This window comes from Salmo trutta, chromosome 33 (genome assembly GCF_901001165.1).
Source record: "Salmo trutta chromosome 33, fSalTru1.1, whole genome shotgun sequence".
Lineage (NCBI taxonomy): Eukaryota > Metazoa > Chordata > Actinopteri > Salmoniformes > Salmonidae > Salmo > Salmo trutta.
Window position 1 is genome coordinate 4,181,863 of NC_042989.1, and position 16,098 is coordinate 4,197,960.

The 16,098-nt window shown below is 44.7% G+C and overlaps 1 protein-coding gene across 1 annotated transcript; it reads left to right on the forward strand.

Annotated features, from left to right (window-relative positions):
* Nucleotides 1-592: 592 nt before the first annotated feature.
* LOC115172254 (tubby-related protein 4-like) lies at nucleotides 593-15,095 on the forward strand. The gene is made up of 17 exons (XM_029729512.1): nucleotides 593-697; nucleotides 1,586-1,683; nucleotides 1,966-2,235; nucleotides 2,518-2,646; nucleotides 2,762-2,923; nucleotides 4,946-5,126; nucleotides 5,415-5,522; nucleotides 5,591-5,754; nucleotides 6,090-6,314; nucleotides 6,589-6,823; nucleotides 7,067-7,211; nucleotides 7,454-7,598; nucleotides 7,797-7,890; nucleotides 8,040-8,183; nucleotides 8,357-8,661; nucleotides 9,205-11,970; nucleotides 12,498-15,095. The coding sequence occupies exons 2-17, from the start codon at nucleotides 1,666-1,668 to the stop codon at nucleotides 12,612-12,614; spliced, it is 5,208 nt and encodes a 1,735-aa protein (XP_029585372.1). The 5' UTR covers nucleotides 593-697; nucleotides 1,586-1,665; the 3' UTR covers nucleotides 12,615-15,095.
* Nucleotides 15,096-16,098: the final 1,003 nt, after the last annotated feature.

Below are 16,098 nucleotides of genomic sequence, written 5' to 3' on the forward strand. Positions count from 1 at the left end.
ATGCACTGCAGTACTTAATGCAGGTGGTGGCCACACCAGATACTGACTGTTAGTTTTGAACTTGACACCCCCTTTGCTTCGGGACACATTATTCCACTTCTGTTAGTTACATGTCTGTGGAACTTGTTCAGTTTATGTCTCAGTTGTTGAATCTTGTTATGTTCATACAAATATTTACACATGTTAAGTTTGCAGAAAATAAATGCAGTTGACAGTGAGAGGATGTTTCTTTTTTTGCTGAGTTCATATATTTCTGTTTTTGTTGCAAAATTATTTCAGATTATTGCTGGAGAAATATCTTCATCTGTTCATCTGTTTACCCACATAGCTCACCATTGATATTTGATTTTCTAATCAACTGATTTTTCTCTGCAAGTAGCATGTCTTTGGGTATTTGTATTGGTATTCACGCTGCGGGTCTCAGAAGATTGCTATATCACACTGACATGCTTTCTGAGATATTGAACACTTCTCCAGGATTTGTGAGATCTGATGATCGGCGCAGCGTGACTACAATAAAGTCAACCTGGAACGCACCCAATGACGCCTAAGTGGCAATGAAAACTACATGGCAACCTGCATTAAAGGCGCACCGAGAGTCAGCAGAAAGCAGCCTGGCAACGCGACTGCACTTTAACATAAATCTATGGTGGACTGCGCAGATGAAGGATATGGCAGCGACCTTATATTTGATCAAGTGAGTTCTGCATCTTGTTCGTGTAGGTGTCCTGCATATTTTGTCAGAATTGGAATTGGTCAGATAAAGGCAAACGAGCGAAGGACATCATCCTTTTTATACAGGTTCCTCTCCACTGATTCAATCTCAACGAATAGCGGTGGATGAGGGTGATCGATTACGTTCAGTCTAAATGTATTTTCATTCACTATGACAGGGCGATTTGATTGATTCATTGATTATCCATCTTATTGTAAATATGGAAAATATAGCCTGCGGATACTGGACATATTGTGGGGTGGTGGGTTATTTATTTCGCGTACTGTCATTTAAGGGATGATTCTTATTCTGTAGATTCATTGAAATCTACAAGTTTTATTGAATTAGTATCGTGTTAATGACGTAACAGACTGACGTTCTCCGTATCTATGGAGACACGAACGCAAGAGTGTTTGGTTCAGAATGTTCAATGCAGTGTTGCATAGAGACCAGGATTCTAGACATTCCCATGTCATAGCTGAGAGTAAGATACGTTTCAAGGTTGATGCACTGAATGGACAAGGCAGTGCTTTTCCTGTTTAAAGGCTGCACCCTTTCGATGGAATCTATATAGGCTATGGATAACTTGGAATAAAAAAGCCACATTTATTCTTTAGCTTTTTATTAATTTTTTGACACAGAATAGTCATCAAACTGCAAAATTACATACTGTAGCTACAGTATTTCTGACACTTGATTGGAATCACTTCATGAAGACACAGGCCTATTGAATAGACCTGCCATAGGCCACCATGTAATCAGGATGGACATTTCAAGACATAAGGACCAGGTTGTCTCCATGTAGTAAACTGAATGCTGTGTGATGCTCAGAATTTTTTCATTGATAGATTTTCTCTATCTGGGAATTAGGAAATAGCTCACTCTTTAGTGCACCCACCATCTGAATGGAAACATGGACACCACCTACAAAGGAGGAATTGTAGTCAACAATGTCCAGGAACTATGAGGTGAGTAACACGTAGGCTATTATAATTCTATTCTATTCCATGTTACATTACCTGGTCATACATTGCCTAGTAATGTTGAGTTATGACTTGACTGTATTGGATGGTTTGCTAGGCCTACCTCTTGGAGAAACAACTTAAGCACATTAGCCTACCTAATAATCCAGAATCAAGAGTGATATAAAAACACAAATGAAAAACAAACAAATAATCAAGTCAGTCAATGATACCCTTGAAGAAAGACACCAACCTCCACTATATTCTCCTCCTCTGCTTACTTCCAAGCCTGGTCACTCAGTAGGGATGTTGGCTACTGTGGAACATGGTCCCATACTCTGCAGTGACTCCAACATCCTCTGCCTCTCCTGGAAGGGCCGGGTCCCCAAGAGCGAGAAGGACAAGCCTGTGTGCCAGCGGCGCTACTATGAGGAAGGCTGGTTGGCCACTGGGAACGGTAGAGGGGTGGTGGGCGTGACGTTCACATCCAGCCATTGCAGGAGAGACAGGAACACTCCTCAGAGAATAAACTTCAACCTGCGAGGACACAACAGTGAGGTGGGTCTTGTTATTTTCCGAAACTGTGTTTATCTGCAGAATTAATAAAAAAACACCCTCATATAAACAACCAGATTTAATCTGACAATCATCACAAAAGAGCATTTTGTGTTAGTATAAAATAGGCTATGTAGAGTAGGTGTAGGAAGTGGACTGTTTTGTACTTTCTCTCATTCAGCATGTGAATCTCATGTTGAATATGAATTGTATTCCACTTTCACATTCCTAGAGAGCCCCCTGTGTTCGTGGAGTATAATAGCAGTTGCATACTTCCCTTTGCAGGTTGTGTTGGTTCGTTGGAATGAGCCCTTTCAGAAGTTGGCCACGTGTGACATGGAGGGAGGCATCTTCGTCTGGATTCAGTATGAGGGACGGTGGTCTGTAGAGTTAGTGAATGACCGTGGTGCCCAGGTAGGTATAAGATGCCCGGGTACGATATTTTTTATATATTTTTATTGGGAAAGATAATGTATTATGTAATGCTGAAAAGGTAATATAATGGATGCATTTCTAATCTCTCCATCAGGTGAGTGATTTCACGTGGTCCCATGATGGCACTCAGGCCTTGATCGCCTACAGGGATGGGTTTGTCTTGGTGGGGTCAGTCAGCGGACAGAGACACTGGTCCTCAGAGATCAACCTGGAGAGCCAGATCACCTGTGGCATCTGGACACCTGACGACCAACAGGTAGGTACACCTGAACTAACCTGGTTTCTGGCTGAACCTAAACAAAACATTTTGCATTTATTGCCCTTTTACAAACAAATAAGATACATACAGTGGGGGGGGGAAAGTATTTGATCCCCTGCTGATTTTGTACGTTTGCCCACTGACAAAGAAAGGATCAGTCTATAATTTTAATGGTAGGTTTATTTCAACAGAGAGACAGAATAACAACAAAAAAATCCTGAAAAACGCATGTCAGAAATGTTATAAATTGATTTGCATTATAATGAGGGAAATAAGTATTTGAACCCCTCTCAATCAGAAAGATTTCTGGATCCCAGGTGTCTTTTATAAAGGTAACGAGCTGAGATTAGGAGCACACTCTTAAATGGAGTGCTCCTAACCGCAGCTTGTTACCTGTAAAAAAGACACCTGTCCACAGAAGCAATCAATCAATCAGATTCCAAACTCTCCACCATGGCCAAGACCAAAGAGCTCTCCAAGGATGTCAGGGACAAGATTGTAGACCTACACGAGGCTGGAATGGGCTACAAGACCATCGCCAAGCAGCTTGGTGAGGTGACAACATTTGGTGCGATTATTCGCAAATGGAAGAAACACAAAAGAACTGTCAATATCCCTCGGCCTGGGGCTCCATGCAAGATCTCACCTCGTGGAGTTGCAATGATCATGAGAACGGTGAGGAATCAGCCCAGAACTACACGGGAGGATCTTGTCAATGATCTCAAGGCAGCTGGGACCAGTGTCACCAAGAAAACAATTGGTAACACACTACGCCGTGAAGGACTGAAATCCTGCAGCGCCCGCAAGGTCCCCCTGCTCAAGAATACATATGCATGCCTGTCTGAAGTTTGCCAATGAACATCTGAATGATTCAGAGGACAACTGGTGAAAGTGTTGTGGTCAGAGGAGACCAAAATGGAGCTCTTTGACATCAACTCAACTCGCCGTGTTTGGAGGAGGTGGGATTCTGCCTATGACCCCAAGAACACCATCTCCACCGTCAAACATGGAAGTGGAAACATTATGCTTTTGGGGTGTTTTTCTGCTAAGGGGACAGGACAACTTCACCGCATCAAAGGGACGATGGACGGGGCCATGTACCGTCAAATCTTGGGTGAGAACCTCCTTCCCTCAGTCAGGGCATTGAAAATGGGTCGTGGATGGGTATTCCAGCATGACAATGACCCAAAACACACGGCCAAGGCAACAAAGGAGTGGCTCAAGAAGAAGCACATTAAGGTCCTGGAGTGGCCTAGCCAGTTTCTAGACCTTAATCCCATAGAAAATCTGTGGAGGGAGCTGAAGGTTCGAGTTGCCAAACATCAGCCTCGAAACCTTATTGACTTGGAGAAGATCTGCAAAGAGGAGTGGGACAAAATCCCTCCTGAGATGTGTGCAAACCTGGTGGCCAACTACAAGAAAGTCTGACCTCTGTGATTGCTAACAAGGGTTTTGCCACCAAGTACTAAGTCATGTTTTGCAGAGGGGTCAAATACTTATTTCCCTCATTAAAATTCAAATCATTTTATAAAATTTTTGACATGCATTTTTCTGGATTTTTTTGTTGTTATTCTGTCTCTCACTGTTCAAATAAACCTACTATTAAAATTATAGACTGATCATTTCTTTGTAAGTGGGCAAACGTACAAAATCAGCAGGGGATCAAATACTTTTTTCCCCCACTGTATTATAGTATTGACCTTTTTGTTACAGGCAACAATATATGAAATAATCTGTTGGTTTCGGGGACACAGATTTGGCCTTGACTAAAAAGCATGTTCATTTGAGATTCTTGCATACTTGTTTGTCTATTGCCTTTTCCAGGAGATGTACTTGTACGTCAAGCTGCCTCGTGCTGTAGAAAAGTTTGATAGGCTCCTGCCCCTTTGGGCTGTTCTGGCTCGGACAAGGCTTACTTAATCTTTGTCTAGGATTAGGTTTAATCTTTGTCCAGGAAACCAGCCCCATTTATGTTTTCTCTCAGAAAAGAATGATTCCTGCCCACTGCCTTTACTTCAGGTGTTGTTTGGTACAGCCGACGGTCAGGTGATAGTGATGGACTGTCATGGTCGCATGCTGGCCCATGTCCTGCTACACGAGTCAGATGGCATCGTCGGCATGTCATGGAACTGTCCCTGCTTCCTAGTGGAGGACAGCACAGAAAGCGACACCGACTCTGATGACAATAACCCACCTCAAGGTAAGATACTGTAATAATGATAATGTAAGATAGTGTGGTTATTTAGATCATTTAGGCACCGATTCTATGGGCACAGAGAGTGACGCTGAGTCTTATGACAATAACCCATCTCAAGGTAACACATTGTAAACGATCAAGCGAGAGAGAGAACATTCCTGTCTTGTACCTCTCTCGAACGTAAAAAAAAAAAAAAAAAAAAAAGATGTGATACATTTTTTACCTCTACTGTGAGCAAAATGATCGGGCACATTGGCCAGGAAGCTAATGTGTTTATTTCTCTCTCCCAAGTGCGTATCCTGAAGCCCCTTCTGACAGTCAGCTTCATATCAGGAGACATCAGTTTGATGAACAACTACGATGACCTCGCTCCTACCGTCATCCGCTCAGGACTCAAAGGTAATGACTTTTTCAATGTCTATGTGTGGGCGGACCAAATGTGTTGTGACTGAGCTTCTCCTGTTCAGATGTGGAGGTCCAGTGGTGTTCTCAGGGGGACCTCCTGGCGGTAGCTGGAATGGAGAGACATGGGCTCCCTGGAGTCCCCTCGGACTCTATCATGAGGAACGCACTGGTCAAATTCTACAACATCCAAGGAGAACATATCTACACGTTAGAAACACCTGCCCAGGTGAGCTCTCCTCTCTGATTCACTTTTCTGAAATGTTATAGTATGATATTTACAGACTGGTTGTAATCTGTTTGTGATGGCATAATTTCAACCAGTTTTGCCTTCTGGGTAGGTCCTCTAACACGTATAAGTCAAATTCTATAAGTCATCTGAAATCTTCAATGAATAACTACAATATTAACAGAAAGTATACTTGACATGAAATGTACTGTTGCCACACTTCCAAGTCTTGTTCAGTGGGCTATGGAGAAAGCCAGAAATCAAGGTTCCATAGAATGTGAATACAACAGAACAAGGCTGACTGGGAACCTGCCTTGTCAACCTTTGCCTTGCAGCGCCCCATCACCACTATCTGCTGGGGCCACAGAGACTCTCGTCTGTTCCTGGCGTGTGGCACGGCGCTGTACGTGGTGCGGGTGGAGCACCGGGTGGCCAGCCTGCAGCTGCTGTGCCAACAGGGCATCGCCAGCGCCCTGCGGGAGGAGAGGGACGTGGGCAAACTAAACATGCCCTCCTTACTCTGCTCCTACGTCACAACCGCCTTCATACCCACCATCAAGGTAAAATTAGCTTTATTCATTTGGCTACTGTAGGTTATTATCTGAGCTCAAAGCCATCTGGACTTGTTCATTTCAAAATGACAGGACCCCTTGGTCGTAATCCTTCAATGTTTGTAGATCGGTAAGGTGCAGGGGATATGCTGGAAGCTCCATCACTACCCTGAGTGTACCTATCCAGATCCTAACGATCTAAAGGGGTAAGGGCCAAGGGGAAGGGGTAGGGGTAGGGAGCGGATTGGAACCAACTGTTAATGCTCTTCTCTTGTTTCTCTAGCCTCCTATTCCTGATCCCAACAACATCCGGGACTTTGTCAGCTACCCCACTGCTGGCAACGAGAGGCTGCACTGCACCATGAAGCGAGCGGAGGACAACCCAGAGGCAGGGGGACCCTGTTACACCCTCTACCTGGAACACCTAGGGGGTCTGGTGCCCATCCTCAAAGGCAGACGCATCAGCAAGCTACGGCCAGAGTTCATCATCATAGACCCTAAAACAGACAGCAAAGCAGGTGGGATTGGCACAGAAAAATGTATTATAATGCGCTTTCAAAAATAGTTAGTATGTTACACACAAACAGCTAATTTTAGACCGGTATATCATGATGAGTTGGGCAACCCTACTATTGTGTGTTCACATGTATATTGTATTTTCCTGAAGTTCTACTGTTCTGACCTGTTTATAGAGGTTGAGTGAAATATTATTTTTTATTTGTTATTTGTTTGTTTGTTTATTTGCTTGTTTTATTTTCCAGATGAGGTGTGTGTGAATGCTATGATCTCCTACATGACTGACAGCTGTAACTGTTCGGACTCCAGCGACATTGAGTTGAGTGATGAGTGGGTCGGGAAGAAGTCACCTAAACTATCCAGAGGAAACAGGTCACCCAAGCTTTCCAGGTATCTTTCATTACAATGGTCTGGACTCTGGAAGAATGAGGTTATAAGATTAATGTTTACCATATTCAACCCTAATCTTAACCATTACCTTTAGTAGCCGATCCAGGTTATACAAAAGTTCAAGCTTCTTCAATATGTCATACTGATCATTTTATTTGTTTTAAATGTTATTTGTTAATCATTTTAAATTGGTCTACTTTTGCCTTGATTTGCCGTTTTGTTTTGGTTGTTATCTGGCGTAGAAGGAACATGGAATCTAGAAAATCTCCCAAAATGTCCCGGGCTAGTCAAGAAGGCCCACGATCACCCCGGTTACCAACAAAGAAGCCTCCAATTCGATCTCCCAGTTTGACGCGTCGAGAGATGTCAATGGATGGAATCTCTGAGGTATTGTCTGAATATGTGTTGTGTGGAACGTTGGTATAGTGGTTATTTAGTGGTTAGGGGCTGAAACGGTGGTTTCTGCATGTTTAGATTTAACCACTTCTGTGCCCAGAAGTTAACCGGGTATAGTTAGCTGGCTAGCGCATGCAATATTTGGTTCTGGGTTCTGGATAATTTTTTACTATTTGCTTGATTTCACAGCATAATTATCTCGCTCAAGTCACATCCAATATTTGGGGGACAAAGTTCAAAATCGTTGGACTTGCTTCTTTCCTACCTGCTAATCTTGGTGCAGGTAAGATCACAAACATTTGGAGAGAAAAAAATGTACTGAAATCAAACACGGCCACATTTTCAGTATTTACCTTATTTTATATTATTCCTTTATATTGACCACTCCATTTCATTCCAATTTGATTGTAGAAATGTTTTCCTCTGTTTTAGTTATCTATAAGACCAGTTTGCTCCATCTACAACCAAGGCAGATGACAATCTACCTTCCGGAGGTGCGGAAAATATCACTTGACTTCATGAGCTTGCCTGTCTTTAACCCAAACGTTTTCAGTGAGGATGAGGATGACTTGCCAGGTAAGTCATGAATGAATGAACAATTAAACAAACTAACAATTAATTGATACTGGAATTAAGTATCAAGTGCAAGTTTACATGAATTTTGGTTGGATGTTGACTTCTGTTTAGTAGTGAATGTAGTACATAACAATACCTAAAGTTATTGGAATATTCTTTGCCTTGTCTTTCAGTGATGGGACCATCTGGAGTGACAAGTGACAACCCTCCCTGTACGGTCAACATTCCCATTGCACCCATCCACAGCCCTGCCCAAGCCATGTCCCCCACTCAGAGCATTGGACTGGTCCAGTCCCTGCTGGCCAATCAGAACATCCAGCTGGATGTCTTGACCAATCCCACGGCTACGGCTTCAGCAGCAGCGGCGGTGGCGGCCGCTGCAGCAGCCTCAGCCTCTATAGCAGGGCCTGATCACAGTCAGAATGCAGTAGCAGCACAGTACAGTGGGACTCTAGGAAGGTACTCCAACCCAGGACAGGTGATCTTTAACGGGCTAGAGATGGGTCCCCTCCTAGCTGGAACACTACCTCCACCTCCGCCCCCACACCACCTCCCTCAACAACCTCAACAACAACGTCCTCAGTCTCAACAGACACACCAACAACAGTCCAAACAACCACAGCAGACACTAACCCAACAGCAGCAGCAGCAACAACAACAGAGAATGCAACAGCATCAACAACTACAGCAACAGCAGATTCAACAACAACATCAACAACTACAACAGCATCATATACAGCAGATCCAACAGCAGCAGCAGCAACAGACTCAGCAGCACCAAGCACTGCAACAACAGCACCAACAACAACAGGCGGCACTGCAACAGCAACAACAGCAGATCCAACAGCAGCACCAACACTTGCAACAACAGCAAATCGCTCAGCAGCACCAACAGATGCAACTGCAGCATGAGCAAATGCATCAGCAGCAGCAACAAATGCAGCAGCAACAACAGCAGATCCGACAGCAGATTATAGAGATGAGGCAGCAACAACAGCAGCTGCAGCAGCAACATCAGCAGATACAACAGCAACACCAACAGATGCAGAGGCAGCACCAACAAATGCAGCAGCAACTGAAGCTGCAGATCACCTTGCCCCCTCCGCCTACTGGCTATCCCACCATCTCTCTGCAGCAGTTCCAGGTACTGCAACAGATACCCCACCCCAGTGCAGAGTTGGGACCAGAAAGAGGAGAGCAGGGGCATACTCAGAGCCATACTCTGGGCAGGCCAAATCTACCGCGATCCAGGCCTCCATCATTCATTGATGTAGACAGCTTACGGTCTAGACCTCCTTCCTTCATCGAAGCAGACACATCAAGATCTAGACCACCGTCATTCATCGACATAGACACAATACGGACTAGACCTCCTTCTTTCATTGATGCAGATACAGGTACATTGCGGTCTAGACCCTCGTCGTTCCTCGATGCAGACTCCTCCCGATCCAGACCTCCTTCATTCATAGACACAGACACACTACGGTCTAGACCTCCTTCCTTCCTCGATGCAGAGACTTCCCTTGAGATCCAGATGAGGAAGGTGAACCCTCCACCACCCTACCCAGGCACCGTAGTGTCTGCAGCTACCGCCACAACCTCCAGCGCTCCTCAGACCCTCATCACCAACTGTGACAACCCCAACATACTGGTCACAGCAGACCCGTGTCTGAAGAAAGACGAGTTCTCACTCCACCCAGTTGGTCTCCAGTACCAGATGGGATATGAGAGGATCACAACCTTTGACAGCAGTGGGAATGTAGAGGAGGTGTGTCGCCCTCGCAGAAGACTCATAAGCAACCAGAACACCTACGCTGTTCAAGGCATGGGAGGTTCGGCCACACTTAAAGTCACCTCATCATCTGACGGTAAGAAAGTCCAGCTTCCTTACAGCTCAGCGACTCTAAGTCGCCTCTCTGTGCCACGATACTCCATACCCAGCAGAGACCCACCCCCCTACCCAGATCCAGCCAATCAGGTTAACATTAACACGACGACACTTCCTCCTCCCCAACGCATGGACAGTAGTCACATGATTCACGCCACCTTGCGACCTGACCGGCGAGACGTGGAATCTCGCCTGAAGGTGTCCCAGATGGTTGACGCTTCAAGGACTCTACCAACCAAGTCTAAGATCAACAGTGCTGCCCTAGCGCTCTCTTACCAGCAGAGGGTGCCCACGGCTCTGTATACCTGCACTCAGTGCAGCAGCAACAGCAGCAGCACGAGTGTCAGTGTTAGTGGTGGTGGTAGTAGCAGCAGTGGCATCGCAGGAGGCACTGTAGTGCGACAGGATTTTCCACCAGGAAAAGGTGCTCATCACAGCACCATCATTGTTCACTCCAAAAGCACTTCGCCTCAAGCTTCTCAGTCATCTTACAATCTGCTGAATCCTGTTGATAACAGCAGGGATAGGACTGTGTATGTGAACTCTGGCTTTACCGAAGATGAGACATTAAGTCAGCAGTGTCGTCACTTGACTCTTGGGGAAGTTAGTTTGACTCTGAAACGTCCTCCACCATACCAGTGGGACCCAAACACTGCAGAGGAGTTCTGGATACCCCCAGAACAGACTATCTTAGCTCCTCCTCCACCACCAACGCACAAACCACCACCCCCGATCATCTTCAGCAATGCTCAGCATCTGGACATGACACGGCTGCCTTTTGTACTCTCAACAAAACCTCCCAGCAGCCCAAGTACTGTTACTTTCCCATCAGGTTACCAGATCTCCATGTCACCTTTCCCTCCAGGGGTAGGTCAGGATGGATCCCCACTCCTGTCCATGCAGAGCCTTCCACCACCCTGCCCTCCCAACGAAGTAGTTGCTCCAGTCCCTCAGTTTGCCCAGCAGGACCCCAACCTGGTCTTGCCACCTGGATACCCTCCCAACCATGCCAACCTAGCTTGCTGCCCTCTGCCCCCGATGTACCCAGGGGCCACCTCCTGTGCTGGGCTTCAGCTGCATCCTGTTAGCCTGCACCCCTGGAACCCATATAGCCTACCCATGCAGGACCTGTCAGGCTCTGCCACCCTCCCCAGCAAACCTCATCAGGTGTTAGAGAAGCCAGTCCTCTCCCCACCTCCTCCTATTGCTCCCCCCCCACCACCTCTTACACTTCCTCCTCCTCCACCAACCGAGCTGCCGAAACCCAAAAGCCCCACAGAGGAGCTGGCGGAATCTGCCAGTAGCTTCCAGGAGCCGTCTTCTCTAAACGAAAGCCCCGTTCCAGACCGACAGGGGTCTGACATGTTCAGCAAGAAAAGTCGTAAACGTCTAGACAGCCGAGCCGAGGCGGCAAACATGACCACCGTCTCAGAGGGCAAATCCAAAAAGGAAGGGCGCGCCCTCTCTGACTTCAACTCCCTCATCTCCAGCCCCAGGCTTGGCGGCAGGGAGAAGAAGAAACTCAAAGGCCAGAGGGAGCAGCTGAACAAAACCAAGAAGCTCAACAGGACCAGTACCACCAACGAGTTCCAGGACAGTTCGGAGAGCGAGCCCGAGCTCTTCATCAGCGGAGACGAACTGATGAACCAGAGCCAGAGCTCCAAGAAGGGTTGGAAGAGTAAGAGAAGCATGAGGATGGCCAGTGAACTGGAGGAGATTAAGTGCAGGAAGGCCAATGAGAGAGAGGACCGCGGGCTGGGCAGCCAGGGATTCATCTACGTCATGGCCAATAAGCAGCCACTCTGGAATGAGGCCACACAGGTCTACCAGTTGGACTTCGGAGGACGGGTCACTCAGGAGTCTGCTAAGAACTTTCAGATTGAGCTGGATGGGAGACAGGTAAAATGTTGCTTCCATTATTTACAGAAACCTAGATACATTGTAAAAAAAGAACCACCTATATATAATTTAGAATGTTAAATCTGTTTGCGGTTGCTTTAAATATAAGTTTAGCCTCCAGTCTCTCTGGAGGCCTGGGTTCAGATCCCACCACTGCCACGAACTGTCACATTGACCTGTTTATGGCTGAGATGAGTCAGCAAATTGAACTCCAGGCAGCAGTGGCGCAACCAGAAGTTCATTGGTGGGTGGGCCTGCGGAAATTTGGTTGGGCCAATTATTTTTTTTTATTTGGGATTTTTGGGGGGGGTTGGGGAAAGCAGCTAACTTCCTGCAATTTTACACATTTTGTCATGGGGAAAGAGAAAACTTTACATTTTCACAGCTAATCTCATGCTATTCTACACATTTTGCCAGCAGGCCCACCCAGGCCCACCTGTACCTATGCCCCACAGATGTGATGCAAACAGGCCTTCCTTACAGCTTTATTCCTGATTTCCTGTCTCTTTTCCCCTGTTTTTCTACAGGTGATGCAGTTTGGCAGAATCGATGGGAACGCATATATCCTGGATTTCCAGTATCCTTTCTCAGCAGTGCAGGCCTTTGCTGTTGCCTTAGCCAATGTTACTCAAAGGCTGAAGTAAGAGACTGCTCTAACCAGTGGTGTAGTGGAGGATATTTTGTGCAAGTGTTTACCTACCTTTTGCAGAAAAATTAATTGAAAGTATAGTGAGCGTTACATTACTCACCGCAAATGGCGATCAGTGTTTACCCACCTATGTTTTTTTACCACTACATCACTGGCTCTAACCCAACGTCACATATGTGTCAAAAAAAAAGGAGGAAGGTAAGCACTGCTAAGGTACACAATAGTAGATTTCGGGGTAAATGAATATAATTAATTATAATGCCTTTATTGGTAGGGCATGTTCAATGGAAACAAAGTTTAAAAACTCTGACATATGTGTCATATACAGTATATGGCTCTGTTACAACGTACTCTGATGCAAAGTGACAGAATAATCAGAGATGATTATCCTGGGTCCTGTAACACGGGACTGTCAATGTAGTTCTGTGGTGGACAAGACGGTTAATAGGGCTATGAAATACACTTTAATAAGCCTCACAACAAAGCTTTTTAGTAGGTAAGTTCCTCTTACTTACCGTACATATGCATTGGATTTAAAAACTGCTCTGTGGAGATGTGCAATTTTAAAAGACTTGACTAAAATTGCAGGTTATAGTGGTCATAAGACAAGTAAGTGCAATGTTGGACAATGTTGAAATAATGTATTGTGAGAGAGGAGACCGTGTTGATTGTGGAAAGACAACAAGATGAGTTTGAAAGTAATAGAGTTTATTTAGATGTTATTTCGAAGATCACTTCTATGAAGTGATCCTAGGATTATCCACATTTTCCGTAAATGTTTTTGTAGGACCTAGGAATATCCATATTTCCATTATGTAAATGTTATTGTAGGACTACATACCCTCATATGACATAAATTGTAACACATTCATAACTAAATTGTAACATGTATATTATCAAACCTTTCTGCCCATCATTTCATTTGGTTGAACCTATGAAGAAAAAAAATGTCATGCATGTGTAAATCATTCACCAAAATCATCAAATGCATGGTTCATGTATCTGGGGAAAAATGCATACAGTAGAAATCCCACCTGCTGTCAGATCCGTCAACTTATGTTAAATCCTGCAAGAAAATGAAAAGCTATCCTTAATTTAATGTTATGGTGTATAGGCTTGGTTGGCTCTGTGTTTTAGTCACTGGGTGTGGTTATGATGCTACTTGAACATTGCATTTGAATGTGAAGTGCTTTGCCTCCTTGGAGTTTCTGCTGCTGCTTTTGATAGATATTGTCTGCATTATTGCTAATAGTGTGTCACTTCGTACTGAAGACATTGAAGTTATCATTTTTTACATTTTCAGATTTTAATTGGATTTGATTGACTAATTCATTTGTGAATATGTTATTCAGTCATTAACATTTGTCTTATGCCGCTTTATCTGAAAGTACTGTAACTTCCAAAATAATGGAAACACTAGAGTAAATGAGGGATACGAAGTACATTGGAAACAGGTGCTTCCACATAGGTGTGGTTCCTGAGTTAATTAAGTAATTAACACCCCATCATGCGTAGGGTCTGGCATACAAATGTTAGGCAGGACATTATTTTGGCTTCCACGGCTGTGTTATGACAATTCCCCCATCCACAGGGCACGAGTGGTCATTGAATGGTTTGATAAGCATGAAAACCATGTAAACCATATGCCATGGCTGTGTCAGTTACCAGATCTCAACCCAATTGGACACTTAGGGGAGATTCTGGAACGGCGCCTCCCTCCAGCATTTGTCGTGTTTCGCCCACCAAGCAAGGAGGTTTTTGTATGGAGGCCAATGAGAGTGTCGAATTTGGTCATCAAAAAAATGTATGGCTTATTTGCTACTTGAGGTTTATAGAAGTTTCGTAATGGTTAAGTTGTTACGAGTGTACTGATATAAGTAGGACACGTGACATCTCGCCAACATTGAGAAAAAACACTTTATATCTGAGTTGGCTCGAGTTGGCTATGGATATTCATGGCATGAGGCTAATAGCATAACATCTCTTGCCAATGAATACAGGAGGTTAAAAACGATTACAATAGTGAGATGAATCCACAAATCCAAAGAAAGGATAGGCGGGAGCTAGACAGCCCGCCATGCCGCTTTATGGACAACGACTCCCATTGTTATGGCAGGGATACATGTATCTTGTTAGTATATACATCATTTATGCCGGTGCTTGAGACAGCGTTTTCCACCACAATCAACCAAATTATGGAATTTCTCACAGAAGAATGGTGTCGCATCCCTCCAATAGAGTTCCAGACACTTGTAGAATCTATGCCAAGGTGGATTGAAGCTGTTCTGGCTCGTAGTGACCCAACACCCTATTAAAATACTTTATGTTGGTGTTTCCCTTCTTTTGGCAGTTACCTGCAGGATTATTTGAAAAAGTATTGTAGACAAGTTATGTGATGATTCAACTATTCAAATGAAATCAAATTTATTTCTAAAGCCCTTCTTACATCAGCTGATATCTCAAAGTGCTGTACAGAAACCCAGCTTAAAACCCCAAACAGCAAGCAATGCAGGTGTAGAAGCATGGTGGCTAGGAAAAACTCCCTAGAAAGGCCAGAAACTAGGAAGAAACCTAGAGAGGAACCAGGCTATGAGGGGTGGCCAGTCCTCTTCGGGCTGTGCCGGGTGGAGATTATAACAGAACATGGCCAAGATGTTCAAATGTTCATAGATGACCAGGGTCAAATAATAATGATCACAGTGGTTGTCGAGGGTGCAACAGGTCAGCACCTCAGGAGTAAATGTCAGTTGGCTTTTCATAGCCGATCATTCAGAGTATCTCTACCACTCCTGCTGTCTCTAGAGAGTTGAAAACAACAGGTCTGAGACAGGTAGCACGTCCAGTGAACAGGTCAGGGTTCCATAGCCGCAGGCAGAACAGTTGAAACTGGAGCAGCAGCACAGCCAGATGGACTGGGGACAGCAAGGAGTCATCAGGCCAGGTAGTCCCGAGGCATGGTCCTAGGGCTCAGGTCCTCTGAGAGAGAGAAAGAAAGAATAAGAGAGAGCATACTTAAATTCACACAGGACACAGGATAAATACTCCAGATATAACAGACTGACCCTAGCCCCCCGGCATATAAACTACTGCAGCATAAATACTGGAGGCTGAGACAGGAGGGGTCGGGAGACACTGTGGCCCCCGTCCGACTATTCAATGCTTAGCATTGTTATTCTACTGTGTAATACAGCAATACTTCAATGCTTATTATTATCAATACAGACAGTGTGTGTGGTCATTATGAATCAGCATCACCACCTAAAATAATATTATTTTGTTGCCTAGATGGATTTTTCTTTTCTTTTAAATCTTATACAATTATTTTGTCCAGTTTATATATCAGAAGATATATCATGCATTAAAAGATAGGCCTACCACCCAATGTCCAAAAACGTAATAAAATGTAGAACACGTATGTCTATGTCTATTCATTGTGTGTGTGTGTGTGTGTGTGTATGTGTGTGTGTGTGTGTGTGTGT